The 23,950-nt window shown below is 38.2% G+C and overlaps 1 protein-coding gene and 1 pseudogene across 1 annotated transcript; both read right to left on the reverse strand.

The window, feature by feature from the left end:
* Nucleotides 1-7,118: 7,118 nt before the first annotated feature.
* On the reverse strand, nucleotides 7,119-8,096 carry LOC118836234 (vomeronasal type-1 receptor 1-like). The gene has a single exon (XM_036743574.1). It carries the CDS (start codon nucleotides 8,094-8,096, stop codon nucleotides 7,119-7,121), a length of 978 nt encoding a protein of 325 aa, XP_036599469.1.
* A 9,596-nt stretch (nucleotides 8,097-17,692) lies between these two features.
* Nucleotides 17,693-23,749, reverse strand: LOC118836235 (annotated as a pseudogene).
* Between the last annotated feature and the right edge of the window lie 201 nt (nucleotides 23,750-23,950).

The following is a 23,950-nucleotide window of genomic DNA, read 5'->3' on the forward strand; positions in this document are numbered from 1 at the left end:
ATATCCTAGGGGGTGCTGGAATGATAGATAGCAATCTTTCTTTAAAATTAAGCAATCTTTGAGCTAGCTTAGCTGGATTCCTGAGATTAATTGAAAACACGCATGCAGTTCCCATTACAAAATTAATATGGAATACAAAGAGTTACATTGTAGAATGAATACATTAGGTATCAACACAGAATAAATCAGAGGTAACATCAATTTAGTCTGTTCACAATAGATAGATATTGAAAAATGCCTAAATCCTCATACTCACATATAGAACATATACATGTATATAAATGTATACATTTAATATATATACATAATATATCAAGTATATCAAGAACTACATACATTCCTAAGTCTATCTTTTAAGCATCTATTGATACGATAGAAATAATTTTATCTCCTCTCTGTCAGAAGCTGGATAGCATGATTCTTGCTAATCCATGGTATAGGGCTAAAATTACAACAGACTAAAGGGTGAGTCTAAGAGAAATTGTATATTTAAGAGCAAAGTAAAATTATTATACTAATGATTATAATAATGATAAAAGTATCTACTTCATGTTTTCAATTTTTCGAAGTTTTTTGTGTAAGATCCTTTTGGCCTCAAAAAGAATCTTGCAAAGCCATTACAAAGAGTATTAATATCACAATTATACAGATGAGAAAACTGAGACTCTTGTAAATTTAAGACTTTAGAAATATTTTGGGCCCCTAAATGACAGAAACAAGATTAGATCACAAGCATTCCTGTTTTCAAGCTCAGCACCTTATTTTCTTTTTTTTAATTTTTACAAATTTTTAAAAATCATTTTTATTTTTAGTTTACAACACTCAGTTCCACAAGATTTTGGGTTCCAAAATTTCTCTCCCTCCCTCTCCTCCCCCTACCCCCCAAGACAGCATGTAATCGAATGTAGGTTCTATATTTACCTTCACGTTGAACTTATTTACATAATAGTCCTGTTGTAAAGAAAAATTATTACCAATGGAATGAATCATGAGAATGGAGAAACAAAACCAAAAAAGAAGGAAGAAAGAGAGCCAATAGTTTGTCTCAATCTGCATTCAGACTCCATAATTCTTTCTCTGGATGTGCATAGCTTTTTTCATCATGACACTTTGGGAGCTGTCTTTGAACCTTGCATTGATGAGAGGAGTCAAGTCTATCAAAGTTAGTCCTTACAGAGACTGTGTGTCTGTAATCATGTATATTCACCTCCAGGTTTTATTCCCCTCACTCAGCATCAGTTCATGTAAGTCATTCCAGGTTGTAATGAAGCACCTTATTTTCTACACCCTATTTCCTCACCAAATGTTTGTAGAATTTTTCAATTAGAGAATGCAAGATGAGGAGGAAGAAATGAGAAATGTTGCTCAAACAACATGAACACTGGTGTGGTCTAATGCAGAAATGTCAAACATGCTGCTGAGGTTGGCATAAAAATAATCCTTCGTGTTCACCCTCCAGATGATCTCAACCACAGCAAAATGCCAGAATTGAAATTTATGATTTCCCTATTTCCCAGGGGATTCTGATCTGAGAGCTGGAACTGCAGGTATGTTGCAACAATTTGGCTAGCAGGTGTTGTGGGGGTGAAAGATCAACACAAGCCCAACAACAAGAATTCTGCCAACACAGGTCCTTTGATCCACTTTTCTAAGGAAAATAACATTACACCTTCCTCCATCCTCCACCAACCACCCTGCCCTCCTATTACTTGCCTTCCCCCCTCTAAGGATCCCTCCCCTATCCTCCCATTCCCATTTATCTACACTCCCTTTACCTATTCCCTCATTCTTCCCTCTAAAAATTCCTCCCTTATCCTAATTCCTCCCTTGTCCTCTCCCCCCTCACTATACCCTTACTATTTTATTTCTTCTAAATTTAGAAGACTTTTATACTCTTCTAAATATATATGTATTGTTCCCTCTTAAACCCATTCCCAATGAAGGTAGGTTACCAGAACTACCAGCACTCCTCCCCCATCTAAATCCTCTGTATCCTTACTTCCTCTTGCACCCCTTTTACATAAAATAGTTACTCTTTTTTAGCTGTTTCTAAATGGTTTTACTTTTTAAATTCATATCATAGTCAGGTTTATCCCCCTCTTTCTTATGAGCTCAACAATTATTAATAAGAATCTCAGGCATACATTTTACATTTTGTGTTATATAATAGGTAAACAGTCTGTCCTTATGAATCCTTTATAGTCAGTCTTTGGTATGTACCTTATGTTTCTCTTGGTTCTCGGATGTTGAATCTTCTATTAGGTTGAGGAATTTTTTTAACAAAGTCTTGAAAGTGTGAGGGTTTGTCAAATGTCCATTTTTTTCATTCAAGATAATACTTAAATTTGAAGGGTATGATATTTTTAGCCAGAGCCCCGGATCTTTTGCTCTTTGATATATTGTGTTCTAAGACCTGCGGTCCTTTAATATCTCTGCTGCTAGGTCCTGTGTAATTCTAATTGTGGCGCCATCATATTTAAATTGTTTTAATCATGATGCTTTTAATATTTTATCCTTGAGCTGGGGGTTTCAAAATTTGACTATGATATTTCTATGAGTTTTCCTCATAGTATCTCTTTTAAGTGGTTTGATGGATTTTCTCTATTTCTACTTCCCTCCTTCTAATGCTTCAGGACAATTTTCTTTAATTATCTCTTGTGTTATTGTATCAAGATTCTTTTCTTGATCATAACTTTCAGTTACTCCATGTAACTAAGGTGGATTTTAGTGTAAGTAAGGTATATTTTAGTGTGTGCAAAGTAGATTTTTGTTATTATTTCTTAGAGTTCAGTTTCCCAGGATCTATGGCCATAACAACCTCAGTTTCACAGGATCCGTGGCCATAACAATCTCTGTTTCCCAGGTACTAGATATGAGTTCCCAGGCCCATGGTTCAAAACATCTCCACCACACTTGCACAGCATTATATAAGGATAAATAATATAAACATGTGTGCTGAAGCTGTAAACATCCACTGTGACTGCACAGTGAGATATAGGGATGAGGCAATGTAAACTTGTGAGGCTATTGCTGGCAATATGACTTCTTTGATGCCCTATAAAACAGGTGGTCAGTGGTTAGTGAGTTGGGGAACCTTTATGGTTGAATGCACAAGCTGGGATGCTGTGCGCCTTGATCAACCCCCAACAAGGATCATGAGGGGGGAATTGCTGTTTGCCTCAACTGGCCCCCATTGAGACTTGAGGGGATTTAGGGGAACCCTTTAGGGTTGAATGTCTCAACTGGCACCATTGAGATGTAGGGGTAGTTGCCCCCCTTTCTCGCCGGCCCCTGTGAGAAGGGTGATTAGGGAATACTGTAGGAGTTTGTAGTGCTTCCATTGTCAGCAATACTGTTAGAAAAAACTAGACTAGAATAAAGCTTATTATTAACCCCTTTGAAGCTGTCTTTCCTGTCTGAACTTTGAAAGACCTAACGATGTTGATGAATTCAATGCTCCACCTTCTATCCAGAGGACCTGTGATGAATCACGTTATCCACCGCTTGACAAAGAGGTGACGAAATCAGGTACAGAAAGAGTTGTGCCATTTCAGACATTACCATACTGGGAACTAATTTTTCTTTACATAACTATTCATTAGAAGATAATTTTATCTTAGTTTTTAATTGGTGGTTGGAGAGCAGAGTGAGAAGGTTAATAATAGTGATGCCAAAAACCTGGGTTATTGAACCACTTTCAATGCACAGAGGAAAAAAAAGAAGGAAGATCAGAAGGAAACAGCAAAGCAATGCAATAAAATGCTGTGTTTGAAATGTGTATATATATATATGTGTGTGTGTGTGTGTGTGTATTTATTTATATATACACATGTCTGTACATGTATCCTATATAAGTACCCTATGTAGATATACATATTTGCACATGTATTTATAATTGTACATAATATAAATTTATCTAATTCTCCTTTAAGAGTTTTATATATCGATATTATGTACTTTTGTATATATGCGCATCATGCTTATTCAATATATGTATGTACATGTATACATGAGTGTGTTACAACATATTCAAATATTTATGTGTTTGTGTGAGTATATAGTTATTATAAAGCAAGTGATATTAAATGGAGATTCATCATATCATTTACAATTCTCTTCTTGTATTCTACTGTGAATGTATCAATGCTCATTTTTATTTTGAAGTCGACAATTAAAATGAGAATACTCTGATAGTCCACATGATAACGTGATGAGCAAAAGAAGTAGTAATGAAAACATTACCAAAGACATAAGCACGATATGACTACATGGATTGTATACATTCATTAGGGGCATCTGGTGGCAGAATGGATAGAGTTCCAGGACTGGAGTCAGGAAGACCTGTTTTCAACTCCAGCCTCAAACACTTACTAGCTGTGTGACTCTGGGCAAGTCACTTAACCTCTATTTGGTTTGATTTCCTCATCTGCGAACTAGGGATAATAATCACACCTGCCTCTTTGGGTTGTAAGGATCAAGTAACATTATATTTATAAGATGCTTTGCATAGAGCCTGTCATAGTAACCATTATATAAATGTTTACTATCATCATCATTAATGTACATAGGTACAAATATATACATGCATAAATGTATTTGTGTGTGTGTATGGCATCATATACATAAATGTGTGCATATAGCCATAGGAGTTTGTATGCATGTACAGATGTGTACATGAATATAACCTAAGACACTGAACACAAAATTGAATCTGCTCTAAGCTCTTGTTGAATGTAGAAGAAAGGTGTGGTCATGACCTTGTATTCACAATTCTGAAATATCCAGAATGTATGTTATTATGCTAGACCTTGTGCCTAGGGGATGAGGAATGAGCAGCATATGCAGCTAAATTACTCACCATTTCTGTACTTTCTGCAAATGAAAGTTTCTTTCTCCTAGGCTATCAATCATATAGAACCTTGGATTGTCTAGTTTTACAAATGGAAACTGTGGTGGATGGAGTCTAAAATGGGTGAGAAAACAAAGATTCAATATTTTGAGCATATTGATGGCATGCATTAAACAATGCATGCCAATTGCATAACAAATGGGGACCAGGCCCCCTTAGCTTAGTACTGGACCCTGCGTACAGAGGTAGACCAATTTTTATGGATTAAAAGCAAACAATTAACAGGCTATAAGCAAAAATAAACCAGGAGATGAGATTATGCAACCAGATTTCTAATTGAAGGGAAGGTTTCCTGGATTGGGAGGGGGATGAGTGAGTTTTGAGAACTCAAAGGGGAAGAGGGAAAAGGTACAATTCTTTGGAATCAGCAACAAGGTGTTCCACTCCACCCCCTACTGCCTCCTGCCCCCCAAGTGTTTGTATGCAGAGACAGAGAGGCAGAAAAAGAACTGGAAGGCCTCTGAGAACTGCAAGGGCTTTCAGAACTACAGGGTAAGAGGATGCAGGCAAACAGACAGGATTCATGAAAGGGTGTTATGGGAAGGCACTATCAGAAGGGAAGGCTACAGGATGACTTGGCTCTTTGCTGTGATACTGTGTGTTAATCTCCTTGCTGTTACATTCAGGTAGACTTTAATGGTTTTGGAATATAATTACAGCTATGTTGAATTGGGGTTATTGGTTCCGGGATTTTATCCTCTGGTGTCTGAATAAATACTTTGCTTCTTCTGCTTTCTAAACAGAGAGTCTATTATACTTTGTGATTCCAAACTATACAGGCATATTCATGGTCACCATCGATATCATGAATCTTGCCTTACTGATACATATCATCCACTTAGTTGAGGGGAAAAAGTCAGCAACCTAAACTTCAGAGAAAACACAAAAAGAAATTACAAGCAAAAATTATATAAACAGAGCAAATAACACAAATCAGCAGACAGGGCTTCTAACTGTCTGTCCATAGCAATAATACATAGTTACCAGAGAGAGGAGCACCTACATCTGGGTTTTCAAAGCTGGGGGGCTCACTCATTGGAAGAGGGCTCCTGTGATTTTGCCAGATGAGACTTTGGGTAGCTGTTAAGGAGACCCTCCAACTGCACTTCTCTTCCCACCATGCTGAATCTGGTTCTGTACCCTGCTGAAAGATCACAAGGCTCAAGGAGCCATAAGACTTGAGACAATCCCAAAGCTCAATAATAATACCTTGAAGACTATTCCCACAAGAACTAAGAATGCCTGTATTGTTGCCAAAATGCCTGAACTCATGGGCCTGCCATGGGAACTGTTTACTCAAAACTTAAGAATGGATGTGTTTGGGTCCTGCTTTTTTGTGATTTTCATGCTTAAAAACCCTACCCCAGGCACAAACAAGTAAACCTTCCTTCTAAGGAGGACTTTACCTGCAAGTCTACTTTCATAAGTCTGAAATTAAACTGCTATTTGATCCCTGACTCGCCTGCCTCTGGCCTGCTTTGTTCAGCTCTGGCCATCCACAAGTTAGAGATTGGTCTAGTCCAGTCTATATTTAAAATTATTTTGTCACTGCCATGAGACCACATTGTGGTGTATGAAACTCATAACATTCTACTGGAATAAAATGTAATTCCAAAATATTTAACAAAAGTAATAAAAAAGAATGCAATAAAATATGGAGAATGTTGTCTTTTAGTCATTTCAGAGGTATTTGTCTCTTCATGACTCCATTTGGGTTTTTGTGGCAAAGATACTAAAATGGTTTCCAATTGCTTCTCCAGTGGATCCACTTTGTCAGGCAGTCAGAGGTTAAGTGACTTGCCCAGGGTCACACAGCTAGGAAGTGTTTGAGGTTGGATTTGAACTCATTTCTTCCTTGCCCTGGGTCTAGTGCTCTATACACTGAGCCACGAGGTGGCGCTAAAATGCAGATAATATTGTATCTTACAAAGTCATTATGCAACTCACAGAGACCCTTATGTATGGCTAAGTGGCCTCTGTTTTTATTTGAGTTTTAAATCATTGTTCTAAACAGGAGACATAACTATGTCACTTGTGTCAGTGTCATCAAAAGCAGGACATGTGATTTCTGAACAAGAACACTCTATCTTAAAAGAGGAAAGAGTTTGAATACATGATTACAGTGGCCCTTTCTAGCCCTAAGTTCTAAAATCCTTATGTTCCACTGTTCTTGCCCCTCTCCCATCAGTTTCTGAAACACACTTGTTTGTCATAGTGTTAGGTCAGAATGCTGGGAATGGGTATGGCTGAAGACACTGTGGCAAAGGAGACATTGTTTCCTATACCAGAGAGCATGCCAATATTTGAGGACTCGGGAGTCAGAGGTGATCAGCACAAAAGGGCTGATGGCTGAGAATGATGCTGCTAGAAGTTCTAAGGTGGCCACAAACCAGGGCTCATCTTTTTCCATTTTAAAGTTGTACAATGCCAAGCTAGAGTTAATGGAATAAAAGGAGATGTATGTGCTCACTAGCAGGAGTACAGCCTGGGTGGCTCTTTTCTCAGGGAAATTGGTAGAAGAGAGATGAAGACTGTGAATATGTTTCACTTGCTGATGGTGCCTGTGTAGGAGAAGCACTAAGTAGGCACTGGAACAGGTCATGAATCCCAAACACATAACATCAGGCATAAAAAAGGCAATCGCAAAAAATGCAGCATTAAAAGAGGCAGGAGTTGAAATTGAACAATATCCCAAATTCCGCATCTTTGTATTATTAGTCAGATACCTTGAGTTGTGCATAGTCCCAAGCAAAATGAAATTTATCAGTAGGTGGAAGCACCAGCAGAGGAAGCAGGAGGAGACAATGCCCTTTTGGGCTTGGAGTTTGATTTCTAACCCCCTGGAGTTACTGGGACTGATAGTGATGACCTGAAAACCACTCAAGAGGCAGGTGATGCTGAGGCAAACACTCCGGGCCACATGATAAAGATAAATTATAAGTTTACACCCAACAAGGTCCAAGAAATTTTTGAAGCCCAGACAGACAATGATATGAGGAATTCCCTTGGAGAGAAGCACTGTTGCATTGGCCAAGGCTAAGTGGGCAAAAAGGCATTCTATGGGCCTCAGCCTGTGACCAATGAGTAAAGTGAAGGTGTATAGGCCCAGGAGGAAGAAATTTCCAAGAATCCCAACCCCCATCTGAATAAGGAAGAAAATACCCAACACCAGGTAAGTAAGCATCATTTTCTCCAAGCTGTAGGAAGAATTGTAGCCAGTGCTGAAAAATCCTAGGAGAAAATGAAAGATTTGTTAAATTTCTGAAGGGAGTTATCCAAGAGAATTGGGCTCCATTTGGGGAACACTGGGATATCCTATGTGTTGGGCTGAATTTTGATATAATTCAGCTGGACAGGGCATGGGGACCACTGAGACTGGTTTGTAGTTTTCCTTGGTAGCTAGGATGTGAAAATTAGCAAAATATTAAGAACTAATGTAGATATGACACCAAAAATCCTTCTTACGATGCTGAACCTTTTTTTCTTTGGGGGCTTTTGACCTTGCTTCTGGGAGAATGAATTTGTAAGCTCAATTCCAATAGGCTAAATGTGTAAGAATATTTTCAAGATGCATTATTAAAATATGAAAAATAAAAATAATAGGTAAAATTGAGAACTTGTCACAGAAAATCATGTTACCCTGGGCAAGACAATTACTTTTCACATGCTTGGTACCTTCTCCTTTTAAATATTATAAGTGCTTGTAGTGATCAAATGAGACAATATGCCAAGTGATCTGCCAGCTTTAAGAAAGTATATAACATACTAATTTTAATTACTTTTTATTAATTAACAAATGCTGTTATCTTTATTAATAATAATCTAGCAACTTAAGCTTAGAAAAAATGATGAACTTTAAGAGTAGAGACATGGGGAAAAGACATATTGCATTTTTGTTACAATAAAGATAGCCAGAAATGGTTCAAAGCAGAAGTGAAAATTATTTTAGAAATCACAAAACTCATTTAACCTTTTAACCAAATAAAATATCTTTAAAAAAGGAAATGTTCCTGCCTGCTCCCAAAATATTATCAGATGGTTAATTTTAACTAAACCTGAAAGTAATCACTAAGCCTGTTAATTTTATAATGTTTATGTAAATTTGTATATTGATGTAAAATAATATCACAGTTCTGTACCAAAAGACAAATATAAAGACACAAGTTGTTAATAAATATGCATTTGTTAAATGCAAATTGTATGCCAGGTAATGTTCAAGGTGCTTGGGATGCCAATAAAGATAAAATTCTGAGTCTTAATTAAGTTTGGGTCTTTCACAAATACAATAATATAGGGAGGCAGAGCCAAGGTGGTGAAGTGAAAGCAGGAACTCACCCGAACTCTTCCTCAAGCCCATCCAAACACCTGTAAATAATGACTCTAAACAAATTCTAGAGCAGCAGAACTCACAAGAAGCTTGAAACAATTTTCCAGCCCAAGACAACTTAGAAGGTCGGCAGGAAAGATCTATTGCACCAGGGTAAGAGAAGAGCCCACTTCTGCACAGGCTGCAGCAAACCAGGAGTAGGCCTTGGGGTGACTGAATCAGTGGCACCTTCTGCTTCCAGATCTCTCAACCCACAAATGGCAAGGGGATCAGATATGTCAGAAGGAGATTTAAAGGGGTCCCTTTGCTGACCCCAAGGGCAAGAATCTTTCTTTGCCAATGCTTGGATCTGGATCACAGACCTGGGTCTTAGTCATAGTGCAAAGAGGAGCACTAGCACAGCAGAGTATGTGGCCACAGGAGAGCAGGGGCCCTGCTCACACTTCCAGGGTAGAAAAGAGTACTTGTTGTTCACAAACCAGTGCACAGTATAGGAGAGCAGTAAACACACCTCTTCCTAGGTCCCCAGAATTGCCTCTGAAAATAGCTGTGCAAGAATACACAAATATATCAAAAGTGATGTAAATGTGAATTATAGCAGTGTACATACACATTCTCTGTCTCTGTCTCTCTCTCTCTCTCACTCTCTCACTCTCTCTCTCTCTCTCTCTGGAAGACAGAAGTAGAAAGGCAGAAGATCTGGAAAAGTAATAACAGAAAGAAACAATGCAACCATGATAATAACAATAAAAACAGCAATATGAGCTAGTATTTAAACAATGCCCCCCCTTTGCCAGTCTGTGCTAAATGATTGCCAACTATTGTCGCAGAAAGCACTGAGCAAATGCATACCTTCTAAAATATAATATTCTATTATTTTCTGGATATAATTACTTTAAAGTTGCTCATTTCACACTGATGTAGAAGCAACTTTGGGCTCTCCTTGTCTTTGTGAGTAGAGCATACCTTCTATTGTATTCGACCACTCTGAAAATCTTCAATAGGTTCCTAGAAACAGAAAGAATATTTCCTTTGGTCATGGCAACCAATGAAATAAAAGAAAATACACAACATTTCTCATCATTTTCCAATAACTTCTGTTTCTATGGTGAGAACAAGAAAGTTAGGCACAGTGGGGCTACATGTGTGAACACTTACAAAGGTTTTAGACAACTCACACCCATCAACTTACATCTTGTTACTCTAAATGTGTGATGCTTATTCAGTGACCAGAAAAGGGGTTCATTAGAAATAGAAATGCATTGTATCAATCTTGACATCCCTGATATAAATGAAAGCAGAAGACAGAAAAGCAATTTGAGGTAGATGAAAGACTGGGTCTAAAATTCTTCATGAAAATATGAATGAAGTAGGTGACAAAACATATCCATGGACAGGAAAGATCATATCATGGAATATGGTATCATCTTGCATTGCAGCAACCACAATATATATTAGCAATAAAAACATCATGCAAAATGATTGGCCCCTGTACACTAGTTGCCAGGGATTAATTTATGCCATATATTTAGAGATGGAATAGACCTTAGAGATCTTTTGGTCAGTCAGTCATTCAACAAACATTTATTCAGCGCTTATTATGTGCCAGACATTGTGCTAAGAGCTGGGGATTCAAACAAAGGTAAAAGACAGTCCTTTTACTCAAGGAGCTCACAATCTGACGGGGGAGATGTTATGCAAATAACTCTGTACAAAAAGCATAGACACTGTATTTTGGATTTGGATTTTAGCAGTAACTTTTAGAAGAAACATAAATGAAACAAATGAAAAAAATTGGTGAGAAAAATGGAAAACAATACTATATAAATGAAGTGTGTTAGGAGGAAAAATGTGTTTGAGGGTAGAAAAGCTTGTAAAGGTACAAAAGTGAAGTGGGGAGATGGAAGTTACTATGAACCAAGGCAAATACCTCTTTTTTGCTTCTATTTCTAAATTCTGTGAAAGAAGATTGAAAGAGAAGTCAGATCAAAGAGGGTTAGGGAGAATATAAATGGATGAAAGAGGGTAGAGGAGTAAGGACTTGGTGAAGACTGAATAAGGAAAAGTCAACGGTAGCTGCCAAGAAACATAAGCTTAAAAATAGGTAAGAGGGAAATGTGAAGATGAATCAAACTGATGGATTAAATGAGTAGAGTAGATTAGGAAAAGAGATAACATGCTGCTGCCACCATTAAGGGATGAAGAATATGGTCATAGAGTTGTTATGGAAACTAAGAAAAGGACATTGAGTGAAGATGAGAAGGGTGTTAAGAGATAGCGATTCACTGCAAACATTCGTAGCCAAGGGATGTTGAAACATCACGTATGGGTATGATGAAGTCATGATACAGAAGAGAGCATCTCAAAAGACAGAGTGCACTAAGTTATGAAAGGAAGACTCCAAGGCGTGTTCCACAGTCTTTTCTAGAATGATTTCCTGCCCATAGACATACACAGCCTGAACAATATTCTAACTCTGTTATTGGCTCCAGGAAGAGATTTTCTGTTTCTAAGCTTCTACATGCAAAACTGAGATATAAAAAGATACTCACCTGATTGATCTCTGCTTCTAGGATGGAGGAAAAGGCTGTACAAAACAGAGTATGTCCTTCCCTTTGTGTGTTTATGTGTCTGTGTGATGGCCCAGGCATGTCCTAGTTATAAGGACTGTATTGTCTGAGCGCATCTGCCCAGGGCTGTGATTATCATGTCATGGGAAGGAGCAGTGACATTAATCTGCCAAGGGAAAAGAGGATATGTCTACAAGGGTAAACTTTTGTCCCAGATGAAAATGTCTTCAATGATTCCCACTGACTAAGAATCCCCCATGTGCAATTACTAGTGAATAATGACCATGACCAAGTCATCAACTAAACACAGAAGAGAGAAACTTTCCCAGGCACCAAGAGACCAGAAGCATAGATGTTAAAGAGGTTGTCACAGGTAGAGGGAGGAAAACTAATATCTTGTTATGGGCACTTCCATTAGTAACATTGCCCTAACTTGGTACTTTGGGGCTTGTCCTGTGGGATCCCAGGCGTTGTTTCAGCCCTCTTTTTCATTCAAGTTTCCAGCCTCCCTAGCATTCTCTAAATATGAATCCCTGTGTAAATAACATCCTTAGTATTGGTAGTTGGGCCTTTTTGTGCCTTGACATTTTCTCCAATTCCTAGGATCTGGTTACCCCTATCTTCACTCCCCCAAAATCATCACCAGCAAGAAATGGACTTTATTATCAGTAGGGATGGTAACACACCTCAGTAATGACCCAACTTTCTTCAACCTGTGATAAAGTTTTCATTTCTGGAAGACATTATAATTCAGTCAAAAGAGAAATGAAGTTGGGTATGCTTTGTGACAATCTTATTTCTTATGTAATGAGTGTGTGTGCACATTATATTGTTTTGCCATGTGGATTATCTGTCTAGGAGAGAGAGACAGAGACAGATACGGAGACAAAGACAGAGAGACAGACAGAGAGAGAGACAGACAGACAGACTCAGAGAGAGAGAGAGAGAGAGAGAGAGAGTCAAAGAGAGAGAGAGAGATACAGAGAGTACTAGCCTAGAACTAGATCTATCTTCTCCCTTAAAAATTATTAGTCTAAAGGAAGTAATTTTTAGGTTAATTGAACCAGTGCAAAATGATGAAGGAATCACAAGTTAAGAACATGAACAGGGAAAAATTTTGACACAATTTCAATATTTAAGTTTATGATATGTTTTTGTTTCTTTTCTCTATTCTATATTTGTGTTCTGGTAAAGTAAAAAAATTAAAAAATAATAATAGCATTTATATAGATAACACATGTCAGAACACGTGGTAAATGCTTTACATTGTTCCTTTTATTCTAAAAATAACGCTGGGAAGGAGAAAGGCTTATTGTTCCCATTTTACGGTTCAGGAAGCTGGAGAAAACCAAGGCTCAGTTATTCATTCAAGAGCATAAAGCTAGTAAGGATTCAAACCCCGACAGGCTTTTGCACCTGAAAGGCTTTGGCCAAGTTGGCTATTGAGGTCCAAGCAAACTTCCACAGTCTGCAACAATGGTTTCTACAACATTGGAAAGAGGGGAAAACTGGGTGCAGGAGTGAGTTTTGATGAAAGCCTCTGTCATGTGCTGGGGTCTGCTAGTGCAGCCTTGTTGCCAGTAGGGGCATGGGGAGGAGGTAGGGGAGGCATGATGAGTGATTTTGGGGTCAGCAAGCATCAGTTCCTGGGTTTTTAAGCTTCTTTTGGATTCTTGGTGTCCTTGATCATGGAGCCAGCTGAAGTTGCTTTATCTTTGGAGAATAATTTATGTTTTGTAGTGGTTTCAGGGGTCATTCTTTTTTCTTTAACAGTTTTTTATTTCACCAGGACACAAATACAATATAGAGAAAAGAAACAAAAACACATCATAAACTTAAATATTGAAACTTAAATGTAAAGAAAAAAGCATGCCATGCACATAGCAGAACATAGGAGAGTATTCAAAATATATAAAAATAAATTTTCATTTCAAGAAAGCCTTGTGATAAATAATACACCTTGTGTTGAGAATTGTCCATCTTTTCTTTGCTTCCTTGTGATTTCTTTTGTTCTCTTCTGTGCACTGTTTAATTTTGTTCTTTTTTCCCCTCCCCCACCCCCAGAAGGCTACAATATAATTTGGATATGTTTTTGACGTATACATACACATACAGATATATACATACACTTATACATAAATACATGCGTATATACACATATACTTTCCCAAAGATACTCTACTCCCGATCTTTGTTTCTTATGTTTGTACATATCTATTGTTTCCTATCCCTCCTGCCTCCCCTACTTTACTTCCACCTGCTACATTGCCCTCCTAATACTTGCCTACCCCCCTCCTCCACCAACCACCCTGCCCACCTATTATTTGCTGCCCCCCCAAGGATCCTTCCCCATCCTCCCATTCCCGTTAATCTAAACTCTCTTTACCTATTCCCTCATTCTTCCCTCTAAAAATCCCTCCTTTATCCTAATTCCTCCCTTGTCCTCTCTCCCCTCACTATACCCTTACTATTTTATTTCTTCTAAATTCAGAAGACTTTTATACTCTTCTAAATATATATGTATTGCTCCCTCTTAAACCCATTCCCAATGAAAGTAGGTTAACGGAACTATCAGCCCTCCTCTCCCATCTAAATCCTCTATATCCTTTCTTCCTCTTGCACCTCTTTAATATAAAAGTTACTCTTTTTAGCTGTTTCTAAATGGTTTTACTTTTTAAATTCATATCATAGTCAGGTTTATCCCCCTCTTTCTTATGAGCTCAACAATTATTAATGAGAATCTCAGACATGCATTTTACATTTTGTGTTATATAAAAGGTAAACAGTCTGTCCTTATGAATCCTTTATAGTCAGTCTTTGGTATGTACCTTATGTTTCTCTTGGTTCTTGAATGTCAAATCTTCTATTAAGTTGAGGATTTTTTTTAACAAGGTCTTGAAAGTGTGAGGGTTTGTCAAATGTCCATTTCTTTCATTCAAGATAATACTTAAATTTGAAGGGCATGATATTTTTGGCCAGAGCCCCAGGTCTTTTGATCTTCAATATATAGTGTTCTAAGACCTATGGTCCTTTAATGTCTCTGCTGCTAGGTCCTGTGTAATTCCAATTGTGGCACCATCATATTTAAATTGTTTTAATCATGATGCTTCTAATATTTTACCCTTGAGCTGGGGGTTTCAGAATTTGACTATGATATTCCTACGAGTTTTCCTCATAGGACCTCTTTTAAGTGGTGTGTGATAGATTTTCTCTATTTCTACTTCCCTCCTTCTAATACTTAAGGATGATTTTAATTTTTTCTTGTATTATTGTATCAAGACTGTTTTTTTATCATAACTTTCAGTTACTCCAATTATTTTTTTATTTTCTCTTCTTGATCTATTCTCCAAATCTGTTGTTTTTCTTATAAGATATTTCACTTTCACTTCTATTTTTCATTATTCATGTTTTCTTTAATTATTTCTTGATCTCTTATAATTTCACTGACTTCACTTTGCCCAATTCTAACTTTCAAGGTGTCATTTTCCTCCGTGAGATTTTGGGTCTCCTTTTCTAATTGGTTGACTTTCCTTTCATAACCTTCTTGGGTTTTTTGGATTATTTTTATTTTTTTAGTTTTTCCTCCATCTCTGTCATTTGATTTTTAAAGTCCTTTTTTAAGATCTTCTATAAATTCTTTTTGGGCAAGTGATCATTTGACATTGCTCTTTGGAGGTTTCTTTGCTTCAATATCATCCTCTGAAGATGAACACAGGTAATCTCTATTCCTGTAACAAATTTCTATGGTTTTATTCTTTCTTTTTTTTTTGCCTGTGCATTTTTTGTGATAAGAACTTGATTTTTGTAATCACCTCTAGCCCTGGGGTATGGGAAATGGTGCCTTTTGCCCCAAATCATCTGTTGTCCCTTCTAACCTGGAACCAAAGCAAAACTTCCAGCCTCCTGTAAGTGCCCACAGACAGGGGCTTTCTGCTCCACTGCTTCTGCACTCACCGGTGTGTGCTGGTTCCTTCTTGCCCCCACCCCTCCTTGCAGCACAGCTGGGTCTGGCATTCCATTTCAGCAGAGGTTCCCTCAATTTTCCTGGCCTCAAATGCATGACTCCCCTCACTATCCCAGGGTGAAAGTTTCCAGTGGCTGGGGCAGAGGCAGCCTCTCAGACCAACTAACCCCAAGACTTGCCTCTAGTTGTTTATGCAGCTTGCCTCTTGGTGTTTAAATGGAACCAAGCCTGGAGGTGTTTGCCCCTTGCAGGGAATGAACCCAGTCCTGGGATTTTTCTTCAGACCTTCTCAAACTGTCCCAGGAATATCCTGGTTGTGCCTCTGTTCTTCTTTGAAAGAGTTAACTTTGATGAATTCAATTATTCATCTTTCCTCCGAAGGACCTACAATGTTTCATGTTATTCACCACTTGATGGAGAAGTGATAGAATCAGGTTCAGAAAGATTTGGGCGATTTCGGACACAGCACCTGTGGGAATGAATTTGTTTGACCATGCTTATTAATTAGAAGGCACTTTTATCTTAATCTTTAATTGGGGGTTAAAAATGAGGGTGGAAAGGTAAACAATAGTGATGCCAAAAATCTGGGTTATAAAACCTCATTTAATGTACAGAGGCAAAAAAAGAAGGAAGGTCAGAAGGAAACAGAGACAAGCAACATAATAAAATGCAGTTTGAAAAGGATATGTGTATGTTGGTATACATATATGCATATATTACCACATTGGTATATTATATGTATACACATACAGGTGCATGCATGTTTTTGTACATATAAGAAATATGATATTCAATATATGTTCATGTGTGTATATATATGTGCATGAATACCCATATATAAATGTATGTAAGAATTTACGTGTTCATATGTGGATACAAATATTATAAAGCAAGTGGTATGAAATGGAAGTTCATCATGTCATATGCAATTCTCTTCTTGTGTCCTGCTGTGAATATATAAATACTCATTTTTGTTTTAAAGTTAACAATTAAAATGAAACTGCCCCTGATAGTCCACATGATAACATGACTTGAGCAAATGAAGTGGTAACAAAAACATTGCCAATGAGAGAAACACAACATGACTATGTGAATTTGATGTATTGTGATGAATAAAAAGTCCAAGAGACATAATTTGTGGGTAAATAATAATTAATTAATTAATTAATTTTGTCTGGCAGATAATCAGTAAAATGAGGTCAGTGGCCCTCTTGGAAGCCAAATGCAAATGTTGGAGGGCTATAAATACTTAAATACCCTTGGAGAAGGGCTTGTAACTGATGGGTAGAAATCAAATATGATTTGTTCAGAATTAGTGAGAGAATGGATATTATGATGAGAGGTGGGCTTATTCTAACGAGGGGCTGGGGATGTGACTCTGATTATGTCACTCTTGGACAAAGAGACTCCTCTCTAGCCAGACCACTCCCATCTGGGACAATCTAGACAAAAGGAATCCACCTCCACCCAGTCAGTGAACAATCAAGATAGGGTGAAATAAGATAGTCTAGGTGGGGTGAATTCTTTGGGTCGGGTCAGAAATGCTCTTGGAAGAGGCTGGACTTTGAATGTGGAATAGAAAGGGAAAAAACCTTGGATTCACCAATTTAATTAATTGGTTATTAACAATCATTTCTCCAATCCTCTCAATTGATTCTATTGAGAAATGCAGTCTTCTCAATGAATCACTAACTGATATGGCAAATACTTTATCAAGGGTTTTTAATTATGTAGCTTATGATGGGAAAGAATGTGAGGGAAAAAAGGAAAGAGATTGGTTGACATGTTGCCATGACCTAATGATGGCAGTCCCCATTGGTAAACAAATTTTACAAAGAAAAACTGCACAGGGAAGTGCATAGTGTTAGGTAACAATGCTGGGAATGGGTTTGGTTGAGGACACTGTAGCAAAGGAGACAAGACTATGTCTTATGCCACAAAGCATACCAATATTTGAGGACTCCGGAGTCAGAGAAAATCAGCACAAAAGGGCTGATGGCTGGGAACCATCCTGCTTAGAGGTCTAAGGTGACCACAAGCCAGGGCTGATGTTTGTCAATTTTGAAGAAGTAAAATGATAAGCTAGAGTTAATGGAATAAATGGAGACATATGTCCTCACTAGTAGGAGGACAGCCCAGGTGGCTCTTTTCTCAGGGAAAGTTCTGGGAGAGAGATGAGGACTGTGAACCTGTTTCACTTGTTGATGGTGTCTGTGCGGGAGAATCACTAAGTAAGCACTGGAACAGATCATGAATCCCACACACATAACATCAGGCATAGAAAAGACAACTGCAAAAAGTGCAGCATTAAAATAGGCAGCAGTTGAAATTGAACAATATCCCAGAAACCATATCTTTGTATTAGTCAGATACCTTGAGTTGTGCATAATCCCAAGCAAAGTGGAATTTATCAGCAAGTAGAAGAACCAGCAGAGGAAGCAGGAGGGGACAATGCACTTTTTGGCTTGGAGTTTGAGTTCTGCCCACCTGGAGTTACTGGGACTGATGGTGATGACCTGAAAACCACTTACGAGGCAGATAATGCTGAGGCAAACACTCCAGGCCACAATATAAAGATAAGCAAAAAATTTACACCCAATGGGATCCAAGAAATTTTTGAAGCTCAAACAGGCAATGATATGAGAGATTCCTTTGGAGAGTAGCATTTTTGAGTTGGCCAATGCTAAGTGTGCAAAAATGCACTCTATGGGCCTGAGCCTATAGCCAATGAATAAAGTGAAGGTATATAGGCTCAAAAGGAAGAAATTCCCAAGAATCCCAATTCCACGGGTCAGAGCCAAGATGGCAGTTGGAAAGCAGGGACTTGTGTGAGTTTCCTGCCAGGTCCCTCCAAAAACCTATAATAAATGGCTCTGAACAAATTCTAGAACTACAGAACCCACAAAATAGCAGACGAAAGCAGGGATCCAGCCCAGGACAGCCTAGATGGTTGCTGGGTGAGGTCTATTGCACACAGCGCTGGCAGCAGAGGGGAGCAGAGCCCAGCGTGGCCAGCGACAGGACCAACCAGACCAAGAGCTAGGTGGAACAGGTGCTAGCACCCTGAATCGGTGAGCTGTGCCAGTTACCGGACTTCTCAACCCACAAACACCAAAGACAACAGAGAAGGTTAGTGGGAAAAGCTGCAGCGACAGAGTGAAAGGAGTTCGAGTGCAGCCACTGCCCCCAGGGGGTCAGCGGGGGTGGTGCAGCTACAGAACTACAGCTGCAGTTGCTTCTGGCCCCAGTCCCTCCTGGTGGGAGGAATTAAGTGGTGGATCAGAGCAGGAGTGCAGAGCCTTCTTAAGATCTGAGTCAGGTCCAGGTTAGTGGTTCTTGGGGGAGGAGGAGTGCTGATGTGGCAGAGCTGGCTGTATAGAAATAGCTCTGAAAACAACAAGCTTGGAACAAAGTACTCTTTACTCTACAAGCAGTCATACCCTGACAAAAAAATCAATGGTCAAGTAAGTTGGTTGGGAACATGGCCAGGCAGCGAAAACGCGCCCAGATTCAGTTTCAGACTTTGGAATCTTTCTTTGGTGACAAAGAAGACCAAAACCTACAGCCAGAAGAAGTCAACAAAGTCAAAGAGCCTACATCAAAAGCCTCCAAGAAAAACATGAACTGGTCTCAGGCCATGGAAGAGCTCAAAAAGGATTTGGAAAAGCAAGTTAGAGAAGTAGAAGAGAAACTGGGAAAAGAAATGAGAATGATGTGAGAAAACCATGAAAAACAAGTCAATGACTTGCTAAAGGAGACCCAAAAAAATACTGAAGAAAATAACACCTTAAAAAATAGACTAACTCAAATGGCAAAAGAGCTTCAAAAAGTCAATGAAGAGAAGAATGCCTTGAAAGGCAGAATTAGCCAAATGGAAAAGGAGGTCCAAAAGACCACTGAAAAAAATACTACCTTAAAAATTAGATTGGAGCAAGAGGAAGCTAGTGACTTTATGAGAAACCAAAATATTATAAAAACAGAACCAAAGGAATGAAAAAATGGAAGACAATGTGAAATATCTCATTGGAAAAACCACTGACCTGGAGAATAGATCCAGGAGAGATCATTTTAAAATTATTGGACTACTTGAAAGCCATGATCAAAAAAAGGAGCCTTGACATCGTCTTTCAAGAAATTATGAAGGAAAACTGCCCTGATATTCTAGAAGCAGAGGATAAAATAGAAATTGAAAGAATCCACTGATCGCCTCCTCAAAAAGATCCCAAAAAGGAAACTCCTAGGAATATTGTCACCAAATTTCAGAGTTTCCAGGTCAAGGAGAAAATACTGCAAGCAGCCAGAAAGAAACAATTTGAATATTGTGGAAACACAATCAGAATAATACAAGATCTAACAGCTTCTACATTAAGGGATGAAAGGACTTGGAATATGTTTTTCTGGATGTCAAAGGAGCTAGGATTAAAACCAAGAATCACCTACCCAGCAAAACTGAGTATAATGCTCCAAGGCAAAATATGGATTTTCAATAAAATAGAGGACTTTTAAGATTTCTCAATGAAAAGACCAGAGCTGAATAGGAAATTTGACTTTCGAATACAAGAATCAAGAGAAGCATGAAAAGGTAAAGAAGAAAGAGAATTCATATGGGACTTACTAAAGTTGAACTGTTATGTTTACATTCCTATGTGGAAAGATAATGTGTCTAATTCAGGAGACCTTTCTCAGTATTAGGGGGATTGAAGGGAATATAGACAGAGAGCACAGGATGAGTTCAATATGAAGGGATGATATCTAAAAAATGAAATAAATTTAAGGGGTGAGAAAGGAATATCCTGAGAAAGGGAGAAAGGAAGACACGGAATGGGGTGAATTATCTCACATAAAAGTGGCAAGAAAAAGCATTTCTGTTGGAAGGGAAGTGGGGGCAGGTGAGGGGGAGTGAGTGAATCTTACTCTCATCAGATTCAACTTGAGGAGGGAATAATATACACACTCAATTGGGTATCTTACTCCACAGGAAAGTAAGGGGAAGGGGATAAAAAAAGGGGGAATGATAGAAGAGAGATCAGATAAGGGGAGGAGGTAAGCAAAAGCAAACACCTTTGAAAAAGGCTAGGGTCAAGGGAGAAAACTGAATAAAGATGGACAGGATAGGATGGAAGAAAATATAGTTAGCCTTTCACAACATGAGCATTGTGGAAGTGTTTTACATAATAATACATGGGTGATCTATGTTGAATTGCTTGCCTTCCTAGGGAGGGTGGGTGGTAAGGGAAGAAGGGAGAGAATTTGGAACTCAAAGTTTTGAAAGCAGATGCTTAAAAAAATAAAAAAAAATTTTTTGCATGCAGCTTGGAAACAAGATATATAGGGAATGGGGCATAGAAATCTCTCCTGTGATACAAGAAAGTAAGGGGATGGGGGGAGGGAGTGGGGTGAGAGAGGGGAGGGTTGACAGGGGAATGGGGCAATCAGAATATATGCAATCTTGGAAATAAGGGGGAGGGTAGAAATGGGGAGAAAATTTGAAACTCAAAATCTTGTGGAAATCAATGTTGAAAACTAAAATATTAAACAAAATCATTAATACATAAAATTTTTGTAGATGAATTTAATGGAGTGTTATTATATCATAAAATATGAAATGGACAAACTCATGGGAAATTAAAAGGATTTTCATGTGTTGATTCAGAGCTAAGTGAGCAGAACTAGGATGATAATGCATATACAATAACAAAGAAAACTGATGCATTTGACAGACTAGAACTCTGAACAATGCAAGGACAAAGCATAATGCCCAAAGGACTCAAGATGAAGTCCAAAGAGATGCAGAAAAACACACATATTTGGACATGGCTAATAGAGGAATTTATTTTGGTAGATTATGTATATTTGTTATGAATGTCATATTTTTTATTTTGCCATCAATGAGGCAAATGGGAAGGACTAATAATAATTGTATGAAACAAAGCAAATAACCAACCAAAACAGAAATGAGCATTAAAAAGTGTGTTCATGTGTTTTGGACAGTTGTAGATGGAAAGCTTTCACATCTTATTTGCTTGGGCCCTCCTCAATCAGAGTGAATGTAAATAGTAACTGCTTCTCCTTGGGCAAACAACCCTGAGGGTCTTCCCCTCCCAGTTTGATTTTCTTTTAATTAAAGGGGCCATCCATGGACTCACTTCTTAAAGAGGCCTATTCACTGAATGGGATTTGCCTCAAAGTAAGAACATGGAAAGACCTTGGCTTAAAAGGCCCAAAGTCTCCCACTGCATCCTGGGCTATCTTCAGTTATCCTGATTGATAATCTGGCCACTGGACCCAGATGGCTCTAAAGGAGAAAGTGAGGCTGGTGACTTTACACAGCCCTCCCTCACTCAAAACAAAGTCAATTGCAAGTCATGATATTATCTCCCTGATGTCATGGCCCTCTTCAAGAATGAACCACACAACCACAATAGCTTGGGTATACAGTTCTATTAATAGTGTTAAACCATTCCCTAAGGAATTTGTCTAAAATTGTATGAAACCTGATTTACTCCTCTTGGAAATACAACAATGGTCAAAATGTGGAGATATTTGATTACATGCTGATTGAAAGTTTACTGTTTTTGGGTGTAGCTATAAGGACGTTATGCTGCAAAAGTTCACCAGTCAGTTAATAAATATTTATCAAATATCTATTAAATTCCAGGTAATGTGCAAATTTCCTTGGATACAAAAGAGGTGGAAAACAGTCATTGCCTTCAATGAGCTCACAATCTCATGAGGGAGAACACATACAAATGAGTGTGTAAAAGCAAACTGGATACAGGACAAATAGGGAGGAGGGCAAAATTATGCTACAGAATTGGCATTAAGAGGGCTTGGGAAAGGCTTCTTGTAGAAAATGAGATTTTCATTGGGACCTGAAGGAATCAGAAAATCCAGTAGAGAAATGAGGAGAGAGAGTATCACAGGAATGAGGGAGAGGCCAGAGAAAATGCCTGGAGTCAGGAAATGTAGAGAACTGGACAGAAAATGCCCAGAGCTGAGAAATGGCATTTTTTTCACAGAACAGCAAGGTGTGGTTAGATTAAAGAATACTTGGTGGTGAATAAGGTGTAAGAAGACTAGAAAAGTAGGAGCAGGCTAGTTCATGAAGAAGACTTTGAGTGCCAACCAGAATGTTTTTTATTTGGCCATTGGAGTTTATTGAATGAGGATGTTACGTTTTCAGACCTGTGCTAGGAAAATCTGCTGAATGGAATATGAATTGGAGTAGGAAGAGACCTGAGGCAGGCTGGCTGATCAGAAGGCTATAAGGACACAAGATCTGTTCTGCCCTGATTGTGACAGTTATAGGATGGAACATCCTCCAAGAGAATATTGAGATACAGAAGAAAGAGGGGATCATGCCAGCTTCTTATTAATAGAGTTAATTAGGGAAGCTTACAATAAGCTAGTCCTCGGTGGCAGAGGGACAAAGTGATATGGCTCTCTGTGCCAACCGCAGGTCAATCTAGGTATTATATCCAAAAAGAACAAAGAAAGCATAATGACACAAATGACCCAGAATTTTGTGCCAATTATTTCATGGTATAGTTGAAGCTTCTTTTGCTGTTTACATTTATTCAAGGTAGTCTACGTTCTCCATGGATTCATAGTTCGTATTCCCAGGCTCTGGTTCTCACCATACATTCCATCCCTCATGACCTGCTCATACAATTTTTCTAACAGTATCTTCTGCAAGATTCCCTGATTTGATAGCATCGATCTAAAACTACCAGCAAGCCCTATACATAAGGGGGATAAGCTAAAGCGTTTCCAATAAGACCAGGGGTGAAACAAGAATGTCCATTATCACCATTGTTATTCAATATGGTACTATAAATGTTAACTTTAGGAATAAGAGAAAAAAAAGAAATTAAGGAATTAGAATAGACATTGAGGAAACAAAGCTATCACTCTTTGCAGATGATATGAGGTATACTTAGACAATCAACTAAAAAACTAATTGAGAGAATTAAAAATTTTAGCAAAGTTGCAGGATATAAAATAAACCTACATAAATCACTGACATTCTATATATTAATGATAAAACCCAGCAGCATGAAATAGAAAGAGAAATTCCATTTAAAGCAACTATAGACTACATAAAATATCTGGAAGCCTACCTGCCAAGACAAATCCAAGAACTATATGAAGACAATTATAAAACACTTTTCACACAAATA

This window comes from Trichosurus vulpecula, chromosome 2, assembly GCF_011100635.1.
Source record: "Trichosurus vulpecula isolate mTriVul1 chromosome 2, mTriVul1.pri, whole genome shotgun sequence".
NCBI lineage: Eukaryota > Metazoa > Chordata > Mammalia > Diprotodontia > Phalangeridae > Trichosurus > Trichosurus vulpecula.